At 38.9% G+C, this 21,593-nt stretch overlaps 2 protein-coding genes across 6 annotated transcripts in view; one reads left to right on the top strand and one right to left on the bottom strand.

The window, feature by feature from the left end:
- The window catches only part of TYW5 (tRNA-yW synthesizing protein 5), a 273,481-nt gene that overhangs the window by 13,902 nt on the left and 237,986 nt on the right, over window positions 1-21,593 (bottom strand). For 2 of the 4 annotated variants that reach the window (XM_058439881.1, XM_058439880.1), the window contains exon 4: window positions 1,317-1,471. In XM_058439881.1, the coding sequence (XP_058295864.1) occupies window positions 1,317-1,471 (155 nt within the window). Of the gene's footprint in view, window positions 1-1,316; window positions 1,472-8,389; window positions 8,605-8,673; window positions 8,791-21,593 lie in introns of those variants that run through there. The other 2 variants (XM_032755038.2, XM_032755040.2) reach the window with 2 other exon arrangements.
- MAIP1 (matrix AAA peptidase interacting protein 1) lies at window positions 8,604-17,039 on the top strand. 2 transcript variants are annotated; one of them, XM_032755041.2, is made up of 5 exons: window positions 8,604-9,244; window positions 12,289-12,360; window positions 12,775-12,901; window positions 14,805-14,952; window positions 16,737-17,039. In XM_032755041.2, exons 1-5 carry the CDS (start codon window positions 8,795-8,797, stop codon window positions 16,813-16,815), a joined length of 876 nt encoding a protein of 291 aa, XP_032610932.1. In that variant the 5' UTR covers window positions 8,604-8,794; the 3' UTR covers window positions 16,816-17,039. The 2 variants fall into 2 exon arrangements, with proteins under 2 accessions (XP_032610932.1, XP_032610933.1); XM_032755042.2 differs by lacking the exon at window positions 14,805-14,952.

Here is a 21,593-nt window from a genome sequence, read left to right as displayed (position 1 = left end):
GCTGAAAAACACTCATCATTCTGGCATTTTTAATTTGATAAAAAATGAAAAGTTCCTACACTTGGAAAAACTTAAGGCAATTAAATTCAATTCATGGACTATTAATAACTAAAACCATTATGGTGAATATTCAAAGGATTAAAAACTGAGCAATGCTTTGGCAGCTGCTATTTGAACTTGGAAAACTCTAATGAGAAAGGAATGGCTGTGGACATTAGAAGCTCTGTTTAACTCATCTCTAAATTGAAGTCTTGTGAACTACATGGTTTTTCAATAGAATGAATTTGCTGAGAACTTCACATGCTCAGAGTTTGAAAGCTGTTTGTTTTTAATTTAACAATTTAAATGAAACTCATGGGAATAAATAGCAAATGAAATCTGCAAGATGACAGCATTTAAAACTTTCATCTTTAGACAATCAGCAGCTTTTGACTATTTCTTGTTTACTTTTAAGAAGTTCCACAGCATAAAATAACAATCATGGGAGAAATTAAAGGTATTTAAGACTATTTTATCAAAAGGGAAAATTAAGTATGATTTTTAAAAGTTATCTAAGATGATGAAAGATTATACCAAACATAGCTTGTCCTGGTTTTCTGGAGAGGACAGAAAAAGAAAACATGAGCCTTTTAGAATTTCCTATTCTAGATAACAGTTACTAATGTGATAGGATCAACTAATTAATCAAGCATTGAATGAGTATGGCACATCCAACTTCATATGAAATCTAACCCTAGTTACAGAAATTTTATCTTCCTTCCATGACTCCAGAAGGTATTGGGTATATACCGTATTTAAAAAATTGTTGGCCAGGCATGGTGGCTCATGTCTGTAATCCCAGCACTTTGGGAAGCTGAGGCAGGTGGATGACTTGAGGCCAAGAGTTTGAGACCAGCCCGGCCAACATGGTGAAACCTTGTCTCTCCTAAAAATACAAAAGTTAGCTAGGCATAGTGGCACGTGCCTGTAATCCCAGCTACTCGGGAGGCTGAGGCAGGAGTTATCACTTGAACCCAGGAGGCAGAGGTTGCAGTGAGCCAAAATCACGCACCTGCACTCCAGCCTGGGTGGCCCAGTAAAACTCTGTCTCAAAAAAAATAAAAAATAAAAAAACAAATTGTCATTGTATAATTATGTAAACTCAGAACTCTTGTCTTTTAAAAACCACTCTTTAAAAATCAGTAAGCTATTCCATGATTACATCAAACCAGCCAAAAGATGAAATGCCATATGGTCTTTGTATAATAATGCAAAAATATTTTAAAAGTTTTTAAAAAGTTATTTGTATCCCCAGAGTAAACCTCAGAAGAAAATACCTATATACAAAGTTCTTACTAATGAAGTCCATCTGTGCAACTGCAGCAACATGAATCTTTACTTCTTTCTTCCCTCCAACTTGGCTTAGGTAATCCACTGTCCATTTGCTTGTACATGGCCCCAAATCAATCCCTTCCAACACAAGAGGTTTTCTCTGTAAGTGGGGAAAGAAATACAACAAAATTCATGAAAACCAACAACACATCAAGAGCTGTATTTGGCAACAGGGAGAAAAAAACAAGTAAGATCTGACTCTTGCTCCCAAGATGCTTGAACTCAAAGCTTTTGACAGTTCATGCTGTCACTAAAACAAGAAGAGGGGCCATGTGAAAATATCTAGAACAAAATTTTAAGATTAGAAAAACAAAACAAAACTGCAAGACCATCAATATATAATGACTAAAATTTGTACTTTATAGTCAAATATTTTTGTAACTTTTAATTTCGATGTCATTTCAAACTTATAAAAAAGTTTTAAGAACACTACAAAGAATTTCCGTAAACGCTTTACCCCAATTCACCAACTGTTAACATTTTGCACATTTGCTTTATGATTTGTTCTTACTGTCAAGAGAACATATTATTATTAATTGAAATTAAATTAAGCATAATTTAATTTTTTGGAACCATCTCAAGGTTAAATTGCTGACACCATGGTCCTTATCTCTAAAAACTTAAGTATATTTTCTGAGAACAAAGACATTCTCTTATATAACCACAGAATAATTACCAAAATTACATTTAACATTGACGTAGGCTGGGCGCAGTGGCTCACGCCTGTAATCCCAACACTTTGGGAGGCCGAGGGTGGATCACTTGAGGTCAGGAGTTTGAGACCAGCTTGGGCAACATGGTGAAACCCCATCTCTACTAAAAATTAAAAAAAATAAGAAAAAGAAAATTTGAAGTGTGGTGCATGTCTGTAATCCCAGCTACTCAGGAGGCTGAGGTGGAAGAATTGCTTGAACCTGGGAGGCGGAGGTTGCAGTGAGCTGAGATCGCGCCATTGTACTCCAGCCTGGGCGACAGAGTGAAACTCCATCACACACAAAAAAACAAAAAACAAAACAATGACACAATACTATTATCTAATCTACAGTCCATACTCAAATTTTGCTAATTGTCCCAATGATTTCCTTTAGCGTTATTTTTTCCTAACCCAGAATTCAATCTGAGATGTCACACTGCATTCAATTGCTATGTCTCTTTTAATCTGAAATGTTTAATCATCAGCCTCTTTATCTTCTACGACCTTGACATTTTGGAAGAGTATAGGCCAGCTATTTTGTAGAAAACCCTTCAATTTGGGTTTATCTGAAGTTTCTTCATAATTAGACTCAAGTTACACATTTCGGAGAAGGAATGCACCACAAAAGGAATGGTGTTGCCTTCTCAGCATGCCACATCAGGAAGCACACGATGTTTTGCTATGATGAGTGCAAAAAACAGGGATTTTTCTAAACTCCATCATTTCTTCTACATTTATTAGTTGGCATCCTAATATCGAAATGAGCTCTAAATTCTCCATTGAATTATTTTATTTACTGGGCAATAATCTAGTGGTATAATTTTGATACCCAAATTATCCCAGATTTAGCCAGTGAGCCCCTTCAAGATGCTTCTTGTGACTTTTTAACTGGGGCACTTCCTTGCATTATGGCAAAATAACAGAACCTGACATCTTTTATACTTTTTCTGCCCAGCCCTGTGATCCATCATTTCTTAAAGTAGTTCTGGTTTCTTCTCAGTGGACAGAGTTAGGATATATGTGAGGGTCTATGTATATTCCACAAATATATATACACGTACACCCCATATATGCATATACCTATTCTATTCAGCTCTCTCTCCATATATGTCCATATATATAATACATGCACACACACATATACCTAACAAGTGTACGTATGAACCGTAAACATTTCAAGGTTCATTATAATCTACTGAATTTGTAACTCCCATTTTCAGCAGTGGGAAACCTAGTTCCCATTATCCTCAATGTTTAATCACTTGCAAAATCCCAGAATTCACAGGAAGTGAAGAATTCACAGAATTTGCTTTTGCCACTGTTAGGTCACACCACTGTAAAAAACATGTCTAAAATAAGTCCTCAAATAAAGTTATAACACAGATCAGAAAAAAAAATTCCCAGCCAGGGCCCCTGTCTGAGTAGAGTTTTTGCATTCTCCTCACATCTCTGTGGGTCTTCCCCGGGTACTGTGGTTTCCTCCCACAACCCCAAGATGTGCACATTAGGTTCACTGGCATGTCTAAATGGTCCCAGTATGAGTGAGTGCATGTGGGGGTGTGTGTGTATGTGTGTGTGTGCGTGCACACGCGCGTGCCCTGAGACGGGATGGTATCTTGTCCAGGGTTGGTTCCTACCTTGTGCCCTGAGCTGCCAGGATAGACTCTGGCCACCTGTGACCCTGAACTGAAATAAGCAGGTTGGAAAATGAAGAAAGGAGTGAATACGAAGTATGTAAAACAAAAATTTGTAAAGCATATGATAATCATACAAGTGCACAATAAACAAGGGGGTATGAAAGCAATCAGCAAACCTGCCACACTTGTTTTGAACTGTTCAGTGGTAGGAGGTGCGCCTTACAATTTTCCATTTGTAGACATTTATTCCTTGATTTAACCCACCACTACTATGACCACTGTCACATAACAATTCACCAAAAATTGAGTAATTATTTACTTTTATTAATCCTTCTTAAATGTACATGTAGCTCACGTTTATTTCAATGTTTAAGATTAGAAATGTTTTGGGTCTTTATTTACAAGTTTGGTGATGTTTTTGTGACCAGAAATATGCCACTGGAACTTAACTCTTGTTTACATCAATTAGCCTGTGGTAAAACTGGTTGCATTATAGGTAATTTCCCTTAAAGTTGCAGCTTCCAAGAACCTACTGAGAACGTTAAATGAGGACTTACTGTACTAACTAGTATTCAGTTTGTTTTCAGTTCTGTGTGTCTTAGATTGAGGACATATAATTAAAGTATTGTGTTTAAAAAAAGTGACTTGGGTAACTTCTCCCTCTCCCACTTCAACAGGTTCATGTGTTACTTTTTATATTCCATATTAGGGCCTTTTAAAAAATAATTTTTCATCCTTGTTGATTTTATTATTATGACTTTAGAATGTAAAACATTAACGTGATTCCCCAAATCAAAACTATACAAAAGTCACCCCATTCACATTCTTCCATTTCATACTCACACATCCTCTATGCATAACCGATCTCGTTAATTTTTGGCTTATTCCTTTCTTTTTTGTGAAGTGATCAAAAACATATATTTCATTATCTCTTCCCTTTGTTTTTTACATAAATAGTAGCTTACTACATATTTTCTTTTGTTATGTGCTTTTTAAAAAATTCATAAATATATGGCTGGGCGCAGTGGCTCACACCTGTAATCCCCGCACTTTGGGAGGCCGAGGTGGGCAGATCACAAAGTCAGGAGATCGAGACCATCCTGGCTAACACAGTGAAACCCCGTCTCTACTAAAAATACAAAAAAATTAGCCGGGCGTGGTGGTGGGCACCTGTAGTACCAGCTACTCAGGAGGCTGAGGCAGGAGAATGGCGTGAACCCGGGAGGCGGAGCTTGCAATGAGTCGAGATCAAGCCACTGCACTCCAGCCTGGGCGACAGAGCAAGACTCCGTCTCAAAAAACAAACAAACAAAAAAAACCATAAATATATGCTAGAAATCACCACTTATCAGTTCAGATATCGCTTTTATTCTTTTTTACATCTTAGTATACCTCAGTGTAAATGGGCCATAATTTATTCAATTATTCTCGCCTGCATAAGCATTTAGGTTATTTCCAATAATTTGCAAGTACAGTAACACTACGTAAATATTTACACATTTTTGGAGGTATATCTCCAGAATAAATTCCTAAATGAGGAATTACTGGGTCATAAAGTAAACATAGTTAGATATGCCAAAAGATTTGTACCATTTGGTATAAAATTTGAGTGTGCCAGTTTCTTCAGGACCTCACCAAGAGAGTATTACCAGAGCTTTTTAAATTTTTGCCAATATGATATGTAAGAAGTTGTATCTCAGTGTAGCTTTATTTCTCTTATGAGTAAACTTAAACTTCCTAGTTTAAAGGCCATTTTAATGTTGGTTTTTTCCCCCCTCAATTGTTTGCTCATTTTTCTACCAGATTTTCAGCCTTTTACCCCCTTTTAAAAGTTCTTTCCATACAAGGGCTTTTACTGTCCTTTATATGAGATAAATGTTGCAAATATTTTCTCCCACTTTGTCTTTCAAATTTGTTTACAGTGTTTCTGACATACAAATGTTTCATGTAGTCAAATTTTAATCTAATATTACACCTGAGTTTTGAGTCATAGCTAGAAATGCCTTCCATAGACCTAGATTATAGGGGAATTTACCCATATTTTCTTCTAGCACTTGTGCAGCTTCATTTTTTTTTGTATTGCCGAGTGTACTCACAACTTGTGTAGTTTCATTTCTTTACATTTTTCTGATCCACTTGGAGTTTATTCTTGTGTATAGTGTGAGATATAAACCGAATTTTATCATTTTCTAAGTGAAACTCCTCTGTATAATACCATAATGGATTCATTTCATTATAAATTTGCCCAAACCCATAGAACGTACAATATCAATAGTATACCCTAATATAAACTATGAATTTTGGGTGAAAATGATGTGCCAGGCTGGGCACGGTGGCTCATGCCTGTAATCCCAGCACTTTGGGAGGCTGAGATGGGCGGATCACCTGAGGTCAGGAGTTTGAGACCAGCCTGGCCAACATGGCGAAACCCTGCCTCTACTAAAAAATACAAAAATTAGCCGGGCATGGGGGCGGGTGCCTGTAGTCCTGGCTACTCAGGAGGCTGAGGCAGAAGAATCGCTTGAACCCTGAAGGCAGAGGTTACAGTAAGCCGAGATCATGCCACTGTACTCCAGCCTGGGCGATAAGAGCAAAACTCCATTTCAAAAAGAAAAAGAAAATGATGTGCCAATGTAGGTTTATCAATTGTAACAAATATACCACTCTAATGAGGGGATGTTGATCATGGAGGAGGCTATCCATGTGTCAGGGCAGAAAGGACATGAGAAATCTCTGTACCTTTGGTCAATTATGCTGTGAACCTAAAAAGCCTCGAAAAAAGTCTATTTTTTAAAAAGTCATTTTTTGCCCTATTGATTTTTGAAATGTCATGCTTATTATACACTAAATTTCCATAAGAATAGATATTTCTGCACTTTCTATTCTATTCCCTTGGTCTATCTATTCATGTACCTGTATAATATAGTGTTAATTATGGAATTATTAGAAAATGCTTAACAAAAAACTCATAGGACTATGCCCCCTCATACTTTTTAGTGTTTCCAGATAGAAAGGTCTTTTTTTCCAATTTTGTTATTAATTTCTAGTTTTACTGCCCTATGGCCAGAGAAAGTTGTTTGTAATTTTTGACTTTTTAAAATGTAATGATGCTTTGTGCTGTATGTCATGCCTGAAGGAATTACAAAATACCTTTTGCTCTGCATCTTACAAAGCACTTCCACATACCCTAATCTTCACAACACTGCCCTTTAGGCAACTTATGTGTAGCACATTCTGAGATGGGGGGCGTCTAAGGACAGGGAGAGCAAGAACAACCCATCTAGTACAAGTCTCCAAACTAATAAAGGCTTGAATCCTCTCCCGTAGGTTGCTATCAAAAGAAAAACTTCATTCCTCCCGCATACCCCTACCCCCGACGTTTTTTTTTTTGTTTTTTTGTTTTTTTTTTTTAAGCTAGGGTCTCACCCTCTCGCCCATGCTGGAGCAGTAGCAGGATCATGGATCACTGCAGCCTCGACCTCCCGGGCTCAAGCAGATCCTCCGACCTCAGCCTCCAGAGTAGCTGGGAATACAGGCGTGTGCCACCACGCCTGGCTAATTTTTGTATTTTTTGTACAGACGGGGTTTCACCATATTGGCCAGGCTGGTCTTGAACTCCTGGCCTCAAGTGATCCACCGACCTGGGCCTCCCAAAATGTTAGGATTACCGGCATGAACCACGGCGCCCAGCCCATCCGACTTTTGTAACACTCAGAACTGTAGTTTTGTTTGTTTGTTTGAGACAGAGTTTAGCTCTTGTTGCCCAGGCTGGAGTGCAGTGGCGCGATCTCGGCTCACTGCAACCTCCGCCTCCCGGGTTCAAGCGATTCTCCTGCCTCAGCCTCCCGAGTAGCTGGGATTACAGGTATGGGCCACCACCACGCCCGGCTAATTTTGTATTTTTAGTAGAGATGGGATTTCTACTGGCTGGTCTTGAACTCCTGACCTCCGGTGATCCGCCCGCCTCGGCCTCCCAAAATGCTGGGATTACAGGCGTGAGCCACCGCGCCCGGCCCCAGAACTATAGTTCTATGACCACCCTTATAAGTGTAAATATCAGGTAAGAAAATTGCTGGGTATTTTTCCTACCATAAACTGACTTACTGTAATCCTGTGGACTTTTTCCTTTTAATACCTTCTGTTTTTCTTAGGTCTGGACTCCTTTGTAAAGCACTGCAAGTAAAAGCACTTTTTGTTTCCCCAATATTTCTCTACGAGTTTTCTTTTAAAGACCTAAGGTTCTAACTACAGGTATAAAAGACTCCAACGTCGGAACTAGAACCTAAGTAAGTTAGAATTCAAGACAAGTAGGAGTTTTCCGGGGGAATCCCATTGCTTTCCTTTTTGGCTCAGTGGAGTGAAAAGTTGTGCCTTCAAATTCATTAATTCGGAGCAGACTGACAGATGCGGAGTAAAAGAGTTTAGGCAAAATACCTCTCGCACTCAGCTCTCCGCCATCATCTTGCTCCCCAGAAACATGGGGCTTTCTCCGGAAATTTCAATAGAGGAGCCAGTCGGCGCCCCCCGTGCACCTTTCCCTTGGCCTAAGAGCCAACCAGTCATCTGCTGCCTTCCTGCGCCTCTTTCCCACACCCTGGGTACCTAAAAACCAGTTCCCAGCCGTCCGAATGGTAAAGATGCGTCTCCCGCTGGTTTCTCGGGGTTCTGCCCTGCGAGAGGGCCTCACCTGGGGGTAGAGGTGCTGCATGAACTGCTCCCGAGAAACGCCCTCCAGCCGGGGTACCGGGAGGTGCTGCCCGGCCATGGTTGCTCACGCCTGCCCTCTTCCAGGTCCTCGGAACTTCGGTTCTAAAAGCGTTCCTCAGCGCCATCCTCCCGGAAACACGAGCGACAGAGAAAAGGTCCCCGAGGCCGTCAGACTCCAGAATGGCTGGGTCCGAGCGCGGGGCGGGTTGCCGAAGGGCCTCGGCCTGGGCTGCGTGCTGGAGAGCGGGGACGGGGCCGACTCACCAGAGGCTGCAGCAACAGGTCCACTTTGCTCTGCAGTCTTTCTTCCACACCGCTGAGGCGGTTTCCCACCGACTTCCTTTCCATACAGCACCGGCAGGCACCGGGGTGAAGGGTCATAAAAATGGCGCTGGCCGCTCGTCTGCTACCCCAGTTCCTGCACTCTCGGTCGCTGCCCTGCGGGGCCGTCCGACTCCGGACTCCCGCTGTGGCCGAGGTGAGGCTGCCGTCCGCCAGACTTTGCTACCTCTGCCGCTGTCGCCTCGGCTCGGGAGCGGCGTTATTTCCCCGAAGCGCTAGGGCCTTGGCGGCCTCGGCGCTACCTGCCCAGGGCTCCCGGCGGCCAGTGCTCAGCAGCCCGGGACTCCCCGCAGCCTTCGCTTCTTTCCCTGCCTGCCCTCAGCGCAGCTACAGCACGGAGGAGAAGCCCCAGCAGCACCAGAAAACCAAGATGATCGTCCTGGGATTCTCCAACCCCATCAACTGGGTTAGGACTCGAATTAAGGCCTTCCTTATCTGGGCCTATTTCGACAAAGAGTTCAGCATCGCAGAGTTCTCCGAGGGAGCGAAGCAGGTTTGTTTATTTCCCTGATTGACCTATCCGTTTCTAATGAGTTCAACTATTGCTCGCAGAAGTGCTTAGCAGTGTTTTCTTCACTGGGATACAAGTGATCAAACGTGATTAGTGGCCCAGACATAGAGCCTTCCAGCCATTGCTTGACTTAAAGTAAGCTTCTGGGCCGGGAATGGTGGTACACGCCTGTAGTCTCAGCTACTTGGGAGGCTGAAGGGGAGGATCGCTTGAACCCAGGAGTTGGACGTTGTAGTGAGCTGTGATCGTGCCATTGCACTCCAGCCTGGGATACAGAGCCAGGCCCTGTCTCAAAAAATAGAAAGAAAAAGCTATATGGTCTCATCTTGTCTGAACATAATTTTCAAATCTACAAAGTGGGCAAGACAATGCCTGGCACATAGCAGGCACTCCATGAATGTTTGTTGAATACATTAATAAATGGGTAAGATTGAAGAATAAATGAGATAACATTTCCAAAGTGCTGTAATGTCACCTTGGGTAGAAGAGCAGAACTTCCTGCCAGCTATTTGACAGAGCCGACCAATACACCATCCCATACTCCGTAAAGATTAAACTGGAGATGAGCAGTTTTACCCTTTCAAAGGATTTGCTGAGACTGCCTGGTGGCTAAGTGCACAGCACCCAGCACACAGAAAACATTAGCCTTTAGAGATTCTTATCTCTGACTTTGTTAGTTACATACCTGTTTCTGAATGGCTGATTATACCTTGCCTTACCCTTGTGACATATGGTCACTTGGGTCCTGAGATTATTTGGATATTTTGTGGGTACATGCTTTTTTCTTTTTTTTTTTTTCGACTCCTTTACGGATTGTATCGTTCCCAAACATTGCAGAACTATCGACAACAATAGAAGTCGGCCAGGCACGGTGGCTCACGCCTGTAATCCCAGCACTTTGGGAGGCCGAGGCGGGTGGATCACAAGGTCAGGAGTTCGAGACCAGCATGGCCAATATGGTGAAACAGTGCCTCTTCTAAAAATACAAAAATTAGCCATGGCGAGCCCCTGTAGTCCCAGCTACTCTGGAGGCTGAGGCAGGAGAATTGCATGAACCCGGGAGGTGGAGGTTGCAGTGAGCCAAGATTGTGCCACTGCACTCCAGCCTAGGTGACAGAGCGAGACTCCGTCTCAAAAAACAAAAACAAAAAAACCACAATAGAAGTCATAAAGTTTATTTCCCACTTCATACCTCCATATGCCTTAAAACCATGCCATTGGTGTAATCATTTTACTGTATTGGTTGTATACTGGTATTGATATTTTACTCCAAATTTATTTCAGATTCTTTCCATAATCATGGCCATTTGTATTTATGAGACCTATCAGTTGTAAATCAAATGTTTTCAACTTTGTGTAATAAGTGTCAGTATTAACTCCTGCTGCCTGCTTCTCTGAGTCAACTCTTGACTACTATATATATTTATATTAAAAAAGTCAAAGAACAAGCTTAATTAAGATGCTTAACTCAGCATTATAATTAAGGGATAAACCTCTGCTCTTGTCAGTTCTCAAAATCTTTTGTCCATGCAGTGGTAAGTTGTATTGATCCTACTGTTCTTTACAATGCCCACTGATGATATATGAGCTTGTCCACCTCATAACACATATGATGGTACCAGTTCATTTATGTTGCAGTAAGGAATAGAAATCATCTCCCCACCATTGGCAGGCATCAGGCCTCAGTACTTGTTTCCTCTGAACACACAGAGGAGCATGCAGCATTTTTGGAGTCACTCCAGTCCTAGTGGTCCTCCAGCTGTTAGCTATTTTCACCTCCTTCCTTGTTATTAAGCAGTATTTCCACCCCATTCATCAGCCAGTCTGTATGCATTGTTGCTTATATAAAGCAAACAACCAGCGTTTCAGTATCAAGGTGTCAGAGGGGTTGTTTTCCCCTGAGGCCTCTCTCAGCTTACAGATGGCCGTCTTCTTGCTGTGTCCTTGCATGGTCCTCCCTGTGCATGCATGCTCCTGGTGGCTGTTACTCCACATTTGCTCCTCTCATAAGGATGCCAGTCAGATTGGATTTTGGCCCACCCTGATGGTCTCATTTAACTTAATCATCTCTTTAAGGCTTTATCTCCAAATATAGTCACATTCCAAGGTTCTGGGGGTTACAGCTTCAACATAAATTTTGGGGGAAGGAGAGCACAATTCATCCTATAACAGTTAGGCAGTATTATCTGACATGCCATATCTGACATGCCTGTGCATCCTCTGGCAGCCTAGATTTCAGCTTATTTCAGGTTTCAGCTTAGATGTTTCTTCCTTTAGGAAGCCCTCTCTGATCCTCCCAGATTGGGTTAGAAGGCTCTTCTGTATGCTCCCAAGTCATTCTGTTACTATCCCTGTCAAAATTCTTAAACTTGTCAGTCTACATGTCCTTTTCCCAAGTAGATTGAAAGTTCCCTGAAGACAGGTAGGAGCTTAATTCACAATTTGCTTTCTCATTGCTAGCAATGAGGAGAATTGCAGTTGGGTTTTTCCCTCCTTGAAAATGGAATTTCATACTTCAAAGTTAGGATCTACTGTTTTAGACCATATAAACTAATGACCTTTTCTCCCACTTTCCCAAACCTACATTATCTCCCATACTGAGATTCAGACTACAGCCCAGATTTCCAGACTCCCAATGCAGTCTTGACTGTTCTCCTTTCCAACTGCTATCTATGCATGATTAAGAGGTAGGTCATATAACTGCCAAATGATTGTTTACTTCATCATTTAAAAAAGAAATATAAAGGAGGATTTTTATTGAGACATCTAGATTGTACACCACACACTATCATTTCCCGGTCCTGAGAGTGGATCCAGAATTAAAGGTCAAGTCACTTACTACTATATATGTGGGAAGGCCATATACGAAAAGTCAACCAAGAGTCATGCCTTGATAAATTAGTATTTGATGTTGTTTATCACTATTACCATAAAATAGTGTTTATTACACTTAGCCATTTAAATATGAACATGGCATGGTATTTTGAAATAATAATCCCCACATTTCCCTTAATTTTTTTTTCAAGGCTTTTGCTCATGTATCCAAGTTGCTGTCACAGTGTAAATTTGATTTGTTGGAAGAACTTGTGGCCAAAGAGGTAAAGTATATTTTACATTTTGCTTTAAAAATAAATGCTATTCTCTTGCAATAGAATGATGCACATTTTCCTTATTTATGCTTAAAAATAGCGTGTGTGCCAGCATCCAAAGTAGAGTCTGCGTATCTGTTCTTATGGGTACTTTGGGTCATATAAAAGCATGGAATAACTCCTGCTACTTAAGGCATAATGAAGTAATCATGATGTCTTTCAATTGCTCTTATATAGAATGTTCTGTTAGGAATTACCTAGTTGAATAATGAGATACATTTCAGCCTTGCTTTTGAGGATGAGTAAATACGGTAGTAAATTTAAAAATAGGTTTGGAAAAATGTATTCCATGATAAAGATCACTTTTTGAAAGGTTTCAAAAATTGTATCGGTGAACTAATGGCTTGCTTTTTTCAAACTTAGGTGCTACATGCATTGAAAGAAAAGGTTACTTCACTACCTGACAACCATAAAAATGCCCTTGCTGCTAACATAGATGAAATTGTATTTACATCAACAGGAGACATCTCCATTTACTATGATGAGAAAGGTAATGCCAGAGCATAGTCAACTTGAAATGATCCATAATTGTCCAGATAAGCTAAACAAATGGATAATCACAAAATAGTAGAGTTTTGTCAGGACAAGTATTTCTAGAACTTCAAAGAAAATGTTATATCCATTCTTTAAAAACCTACTTCTGAAAGAGTTGAGATATGGTCATCATTTCTTAAGCCTTTCTATCTAGAACTTTTTTCTGCTACTATTTTATTCACAGTAGAGAACATCATCACTTACATTGATGAAAATAGTTTGAGCGGCTCCCACATCTCAAATAGAAAATATTTATGTTTCAGATTTCCTAATTTGAAGGAAACAATTGAGTATTTTTAAGCTGCACCTTATATGGAAGGAATGAGGGGTAAAAGAAAATCAAATTAGATATTGTCAGCTAAAGACGATTTGAAAAGATTAACTGCAGAACTCCCAAATTGGATCTATTTGAGAATAATGAAAAAAGTTGGGAGGAAATTTAGTGGTTATCTGGTTCTCCTTGTCTGAGGCATACATTTTCCCTATAGCATTCCTGATAATTCACTGTTTGTTCCTGATACATACAAAGTTGGCCCTCTGTATCTGGAGGTTTCACATCCATAGATTTAACCAATTTAGGGTAAAAAATATTAAAAAAACATAGTTGCATCTGTACTTGAACATGTACAGTTTTTTTCTTGTCATTATTCCTCAGTAATACAGTATAACAACTATTTACATTAGCATTTACATTGTGTTAGGTATTATAAATAATCTAGAGATGATTTAAAGAATGCTGGAGGATGTGTGTTATGCAAATGCTGCACCATTTTATATAAAGGACTTGAGCATCTGTGGATTTTGGTATCCACAGGGGGGTCCTGGAACCAATCCTCCATGGATTTCGAGGGATGACTCTATTTGCATGTGTATTATGTGCCAGCCACACAGGAAATGTAGCCTCTGCTTATACACTTCCCAAGGTGGAAGAAAAAGACTCTTAGTGATGATAAAATTTTTCATGCACACATTATTTTGAAACATTTGTAAAGATATTTTTAGTGATAAATATTTTCTTCTTCCCTAATATTTCAAATTGCATCTCAGCATCATGGTCACGAACTAATTTTTACATCAGGAGTTTGTCGGAATCACCAGGCACAGCAAGGTGATTTAGGGGTAGAATAGGAAGCCTTTACTCTTTCTGGCAGTTGAAGTAAGATAGTTACCGAGCAGCAAAAAATATTTTTTTTCTCCTCATTTTTGGTTTGACAACAGATATCTGTCAGGAGATTATTATAATCTTAGAAAATGCCTGGCCAGATGCAGTGGCTCACACTTGTAATCCCAGCACTTTGGGAGGCTGAGGCAGGTGGATCACTTGAGCTCCAGAGTTCAAGACCAGCCTGGGCAACATGGTAAGACCCAGTCTCTACTGAAAATATGAAAAAATAGCCGGGCATGGTGGTGCGTGCCTGTGGTCCCAGCTACTCAGGAGGCTGAGGTGGGAGGATCACTTGAGCCTGGGAGGCGGGGGTTGCAGTGAGCTGATACTGCGCCACTGCACCCCAGCCCGGGTGACAGAGTGAGACTCTGTGTCAAAAAAAGAGAAAGAAAAAGAAAATGCCACTAATTGAAAATAATCCATGTAGTATACTCAGTAAAGTACGTGCTCAGTTAAGTAGTAGCTTTATTACTGAGATACAGAGAAGAGGGCAAGTGTGCCATAAACCCTAAGACAATTTTCTAAAAATAAAATAGTATCAACACAAGTATTTTAATTTACATCAGAATAAGCACAAAATTTGACCTGTAACAACTGTATAACTGCTGCCAATTTCTGATTTCATTTTGTATATATGGATGATAGATTATTTTGATTTGTATTCGTATGTGTGTGTATATGTTTTTTCTCTAAGGAAGGAAGTTTGTTAACATCCTGATGTGCTTTTGGTATCTAACCAGTGCCAACATCCCCAGTGAAACTTTAAGAGGAGCCAGTGTATTCCAGGTTAAGTTGGGGAATCAGAATGTGGAAACTAAACAACTTCTTAGTGCAAGCTATGAGTAAGTGTAATGAGATTTCATTGTTTCCTTTCTTCAGAAAATGGAAGGTAGTTTGAAGGTATGAAAACTAAGAGATCTTTAGGAAGAAAAGAATTGAAATTTGACAAGTTATTTATGAAGAGAAAAGGTCAGAAAGACACACTGGATATGAAACAGGAGAGTTAAGAAATTAGAAAGAGGTAATATTGCTGAATTTAATTAAATGATGTTTTAGCTGTCTATTGCTGCTTAACAAACTACCCCCAAATTCATTGGCTTCAAACAGCCATTGATTTTGCCTGCTATTTCACTGCTGAGAAATTTTGGATAGGCTCAGTTAGGGGGGTTTTCTCTGCTTCACCTGGCATCAACATGGGTGGCAGGAGCTGGAGGATTCATTTCCACAGTGACTTCTTAACTCACATGTGTGGCACCTTGGTACTCCTTGGCTTCTGCATGACTCTGCATTCTCCAGGGCCACTATTTGTGTCTTGGACTTGTGGTAGTTTCAGACTAGTCATATCTTTCACATAGTGGTTGAATTCTAGGAGGCAGAAAATGGAAGCTGCTAAACCAGTAAAGGGCTATGCCCAGAATTAGAACATCAGTTCTGCCATAGTCTACTTGTCAAAGCAGTCAAAGGATCTGTATAGTTTAAAGGGTGTAGAAAGACTCCCTCACTTTTTGGGGCAAAAAACAGCAAGGCCACATAGCAGAAGAGCACATGGGAGGGGAGATATGGTTGTGGCCATTTTTGGAAAATAAAATCTGCCATAATTGGTACACGAACCATTGATTCACTAGACATCTGTTGATCATCTGTGTGCCCACATGCTCTGGTAGAGGTTCAGATACAAAGTTGAAGGGATACTGCCCTTAAGGACATACTGTATAGTAGGAAGTTAGCAAGTTATGTAAAAGAGACATTATATTGTATTTTTATGCAAATAAAATCTAGAACAGTGAACTGCTGGAGCAAGTCAGTGAAGATATAATTTAACATTTATTTAAAAAAATGATTATGTTGCCAGAGTTACACAAATCTGCTTCAAAATAACAAACCCCAAAAATGACCTAAGAAATAAAATGTATTCTGTTTTACTAAGGTAAAAGAGAATTATATCCTCATTTTTTTTTTTTTGCTCTTCTTGAAAGAAATGTGTTTTTTTAATTTTGCTTTATTTGTAATTACCCAAAATATTCTATATATTTAAATACTTAATTTAAATCTACTGAATTGTCTGTTAAGAAATCATTTTTAAAGAGCACTGTCGTCAATACTAAACTTTATCTTTCCTGATGTTTCTTACTGAAACTATGGGTACCTCATAAATATTGTTATTTTCAAGATTGATTTAATGTATGTAAACTAAATTCCACTATTTATTCCTAAATTGGTAACAGTGCTATTTGAAAAATAGCTTTTTTCCTGTATCCTAGGTTATGTATTTAAAGTGCTGTTTGCATCACCAGAGTCCAGTTTATCTGTCCTCATATTAGGCATGTGTTATAGCTAGTATTTAAACAGAATAATATCCAAGTTTCTCTTAGGGGGTGGCAGATGTTGAATATAGATTAGTTCATTAAAAATACTCACATTACTTGAGAATGTACTTCAATTCTGTGGGTATATTTATTGTGATTGAATGGGTAGGTTAAACTTTTTTTGGTTTTGATTTTGATTTAATATTAACCATTAGCTTGTTGCCAAAAATTCTTGTAAATATACACTTGCAAATTACATAGTTATCTAACACATACTTGGACTGATGTAAGATTTACATTATTTGCAATGTCTTTCCTAGGTTTCAGAGGGAGTTCACACAAGGAGTAAAGCCTGACTGGACCATTGCACGGATTGAACACTCAAAATTATTAGAATAATTTTCTTGGAAAAATCAGCTTATGGACTTTAGCAGTTGCTGTGAAAAACTAAGGAAGAAAAATTTTGGGGTCATTTGATCTTCACTTAATCTAAGTCTGTGAATTACTTTTATATTATTTTGAAATACTCCTTGCAGTATATTGGCATGATACAGTAAAAGCATTTTCCACAGATTGTTATCACCTTCTTTAAAAGAAGTCAAAATTAAAAAAATACAATAGCAGGTTGTTGGTGTCTTATTCAATAACATTTCCAATGCTACACATAATTTTATAGACATAATGAAGGTATTAGAAAAACTACTTACACATTTCTTTATGTATTTTTTAAATTGTTTGAGAAACAGAGTCTTGCTCTGTCTCCCTGGATGAAGCCCAGTGGCATGATCATAGTTCACTGTAACCTCGAGCTCCTGGGCTTGAGCGATCCCCCTGCCTCAGCCTTCAGAGTAGCTGGGACTACAGGCATCCACCAGCATGGCTGGCTAATTTTAAAAAATTTTTATAGAGATTTTGCTATGTTGCCCTGCTGGTCCTGAACTCAAGTGGTTCTGCCTCGGCCTCCCAAAGAGCTAGGATTATAGGCATGAGCCACTGCACCCAGCCTACTTACATATTTATAAATTGATAGTCCTTAAATATTTGTGGGTAATACATTTATACTTTTTTTTTTTTTTTTTGACCGAGTCTCCCTCCGTCGCCCAGGCTGGGGTATAGTCGTATGATCTCAGTTCACTGCAACCTCCACCTCCTGGGTTGAAACGATTCTCCTGCCTCAGCCTCCCTTGTAGCTGGGACTACAGGTGTGCACCACCATGCCCAGCTAATTTTTTTTTCTATTTTTAGTAGAGACGGGGTTTCACCATGTTAGCCAGGCTGGTCTCGAACTCCTGACCTCAGGCATTCCGCCCGTCTGGGCCTCCCAAAGTGCTGGGATTACAGGCGTGAGCCACTGTGCCTGGCCTTATACCTTTAAGTATGTGTAAGACTTATTTATTTTTTAATCACTGCTGCTATTTGGCCACTTTGGTCACTAGCTTGGTAGGAAGGAACAGATGAAATTATAGCAGATTGGTCTCTACAGAACTGAAAATCAGTGAATTTAAAAGCATGCTAAAATACAAATAGAGAAAAAAAAATAGGACAGTGTCTTAGCCACCTATTGGATAATATCAGCTATTCTAATATACTTGTATTTTGTGTCCTAGAAGTTGGAGTAGTGGAAACAAAAACAGTATGTTAAGAAATAATGGCTGAAAAGTGTCCTAGTTGATGAAAACTATAAGCCCACAGACCACAAGAAATTCAACAAACGAGGTAACACAGAGAAAAAAATCTGATCAAGGTACATCATAATGAAATTGTTGAAAACCAGAGAAAGTTGTAAAAGCAGCTAGAGGGGAAAAAAAAAGGTATATTCATGCAGAGAAGCCAAGATAAGAATAACTACCTATTTTTCTTAAACAGCAAGTTAGAGACCTTAGCATGCCAAAAGTGCTGAAAAAATAACCTGTTTACCTAGAATTTGATATTCAGCAAAAATCTTCAAAAAGTGAGAAGACTCAGAGAAAAGATGAGAGAATTTATTGCCAATGGACATGTTTTATAAGAAATGTTAAGGACCAATGGACAGAATAGAGTTCAAAAATGGACCCATGCATATATGGACAATTGATTTTTGACAAAGGCACAATTAGCTGTGTGTGGTGGTGTGTGCCTGTAGTCCCACGTACTTGGGAGATTGAGATGGGAGGATCACCTGAGCCTGGGGAGGTTGAGGCTGCACTGAGCTGTGATTGTACTCCAGTCTGGGCAAAAGGGTGAGACCCTGTCTAAAAAGAAAAGAAAAAAGGCACCAAAGCAAAGAGGAAAAGCATCTTTTCAACAAATGGAATAAGTATATATTCATATGAGAAATGAACCTCAACTTTTACATCACATACATAATTTTAGTGCAAAATTTAGATTTTAAAATGGATGACAGACCTAAACAAAAGCTAAACCTAGAAATTCTAGAAAAAAAAACCAAATAGAAGACATTTGCTGTCTTGGGATTAGCAAAGATTTTCTTAGGATATAGAATGCATGAACCATGAAAGAAAAAAATGTGTAACTTGGAATTTATTAAAACTTTTTGAAAGACATCAGTAAGATAATTAAAAGGCAGTTCACAGATTGGGATGGATGATCTGAAAAGGTTTTAACAAAATTAGCTGAGACTACAATATCTTTGAAACAAGGAGAACACGCAATGGCGCTTTGACAATTTTCATGCTGTTGAGTTATGGCCCCTAGAGGAGAAGAGCTTTATCTTTTCACACACCTATATGACAACTTTTGTGATAACCTTGAAAGAGTCAATGGATTCTTATGGCCTTTACTGCAAATATTCTGACCTCATCTGTGGACCATAGATAATTCTGTAGTTATTTCTTGAATTTTATATAGTGAAAGTTTGCCAATGCATAGACCAGTTAGTAAGTGTATATATGAGGGAAAATTTTAGGGACCCTTAAAAATAACCCTTCTGCTTTATCTGGAAATTCCATGTAAGATAGGACTTATGTCACAAAGAAGAAAGGAATGTTCTCATAGTAGTCCCAAAGTAACATTTAAATATTGAGTCTGGTTAAAAGATTTAGGACTGATAGAAATTCTCACTTCTGAATTGCTTTAGTAAAACAAGGCAAGTAAAGTCCACTTTTCATCAAGCCTTCCAAAATTTATATACACCCTCAAGTTTGCTTGTTAGTATTTTCTTTCACATTATTGCACAACTAAACATTTTCACTTTAAGACAAAACTCTCCCTTTCCCCTCTTCTGAACTTGTATTACAGGTCAATTCATCTTTCCTCCGGCTCTTCAACTTTAAAATGTTTTTCTGAGCAATCTGATATTCTACAGAAATAGAATTAATGATGGATAGGCGGCATGTTTAGTAACAAAGAAGCTGCATTGTTGTCCATCTGTATTGATAGACAATTCCCCTTGGGACTTTAGAGGAATGACGGAAAATTGCTGGGTGCTGAGTTTTCTCTTAGAGCAGCATAATTGGACAAATCTTGGATAACTATCTTTTTGTTTCTTTCATATTTTGTTCAAAATATAGCTCATTGTTTCCTTCACTGGCTTTTCTGCTTACAACATCTACAGGTGTTCCTAGCCGTAGGCTCTTTATTTTTAAAGAACAGAGGACTTCTGGTATTATTTTTAACTTGGAGCCAGTTACTTTATCTGAAGGGTGATAAGTTTGGTTTAATTTTCAGCTAGTTTCCTTTTTAAAGCTCATTGAAAATGTTCAGCTACATGTTGGAACTCTCCTAAACTGGCAATTTTCCATTCCATTGTACAATTGCTATTTAAGAACCCTGTTTTGAGTCTCAGCCCATTACAATGACAGATAAGGTTCCCTTCATTTCATATATTGGGGCTATTCCAACTGTCTACTCAAACTGAAACTTTCCTGAAATCCATCTTTAAAGTCTTGTATTAATTCGTCTTCACTTTGCTTACAATGTTGAATCTGTTCATATCCATAAAGGAAAAACTGCACGTCCCTATATAGTGTACTATATATACATCTATTTTCCCTCTTAAAGCCATTTTCTTCACTTATACACAGCTAAGTGATGAAAATCTCCTCGTGGTGTTTCCCATCCTGCTGCTTTTAACCATTTTTCCCTTTTGAGAGACTAGCAATTAAGCAAGCTATATAAATTAAATAGTCCAAAATAATGTGTATCTAACAAAATTCCAAATTCTGCAGCGAATTTGTGTTAGTCCTACTGATGCTCTAGACCAAGGTTTAAATTCAGCTTCTATTGATCCTGCTTTCTGTTCTAGCAAGTCTAAGGAGATACTATACAATGACCTTATCTGAGAAAAGTCCTGAGGCAAGGGTATCACATTTAGACATTTAGGAGGCCAGAAGTAGAAGGAATTGAAAGAATATGACTGAGTGATGAGAATTTTATATCATTTATATATGGAGCATAGTTTCAAAAGGCTTGAATGATAGGAAATTAGAGAGTCTTTGAAAGAGACTATCTTCTCATCAATTGTTTGTTTTGAGGTCTCGACACACCAAAGAAGTTGACTACTGAATTGTGAATATTATTAGTTTTCCTCATTTTTCTAGAGCTCTGCTTAAATGTATTAATTTTGACTATCAGAATGTCCCCCAAGATAATCATTGCTACTTTGAGTTAAAAATATTTTTGCTGTACTAGGGTGAGCACGTGAGTTAGTATTTTAGTGAGAATTCATATAAAAAGTAGTTCTGCCAGTAAGAAGTTAGGACTTTAATTTAGAAAAATTCATGACAAACAAGAAAGAAGCCATTATAGTCAAACAAAAATATATGCTAAAGAATAGCATCTCGGGTTACCTACCAACTGGGGCTAAGAAGGGACTATGCAATGAATGACATGACAATTTTTTACCCTGGCATATGGACTAAACAAAATGGCCTTTCATTAATTGATAAAAGAGGAAGTGTCCCTATGAAGGTGTTTAGGGGACAAAAGGCAAAGTTTGATCATGAATTTGTCATTGTCTACTGGACCTCTAATTCATAGTCCTTGGACTCAACTTGGATTGAATTGGAGGCTGAATGGACTTATTCCTTTGTTCATTCCCTATGTAGAACCCCCTTATATATCCAAGAAATAAAATGACTATGAAAGACAAAGAAACAGGAAAAAAAAAGTCCTGAGCCAAGACTTTGTACTAAAGCAAAACAAGCACACGCTTGAAGAATAATGAAATTAATGGCCAA

This window comes from Hylobates moloch, unplaced genomic scaffold (genome assembly GCF_009828535.3).
Source record: "Hylobates moloch isolate HMO894 unplaced genomic scaffold, HMol_V3 SCAFFOLD_1, whole genome shotgun sequence".
NCBI lineage: Eukaryota > Metazoa > Chordata > Mammalia > Primates > Hylobatidae > Hylobates > Hylobates moloch.
Note: the sequence above shows the minus strand (reverse complement) of the source record. Positions and strands in the feature narration are given on the sequence as shown.

Excerpts from the sequence above, each read along its gene's own strand:
- MAIP1 (XM_032755041.2), top strand. The coding sequence starts at position 8,795 with ATGGCGCTGGCCGCTCGTCTGCTACCCCAGTTCCTGCACTCTCGGTCG. Across the intron at positions 12,902-14,804 it reads CATTTACTATGATGAGAAAG|GAAGGAAGTTTGTTAACATC; the intron begins GTAATGCCAGAG and ends TTTTTCTCTAAG. Across the intron at positions 14,953-16,736 it reads CTTCTTAGTGCAAGCTATGA|GTTTCAGAGGGAGTTCACAC; the intron begins GTAAGTGTAATG and ends TGTCTTTCCTAG.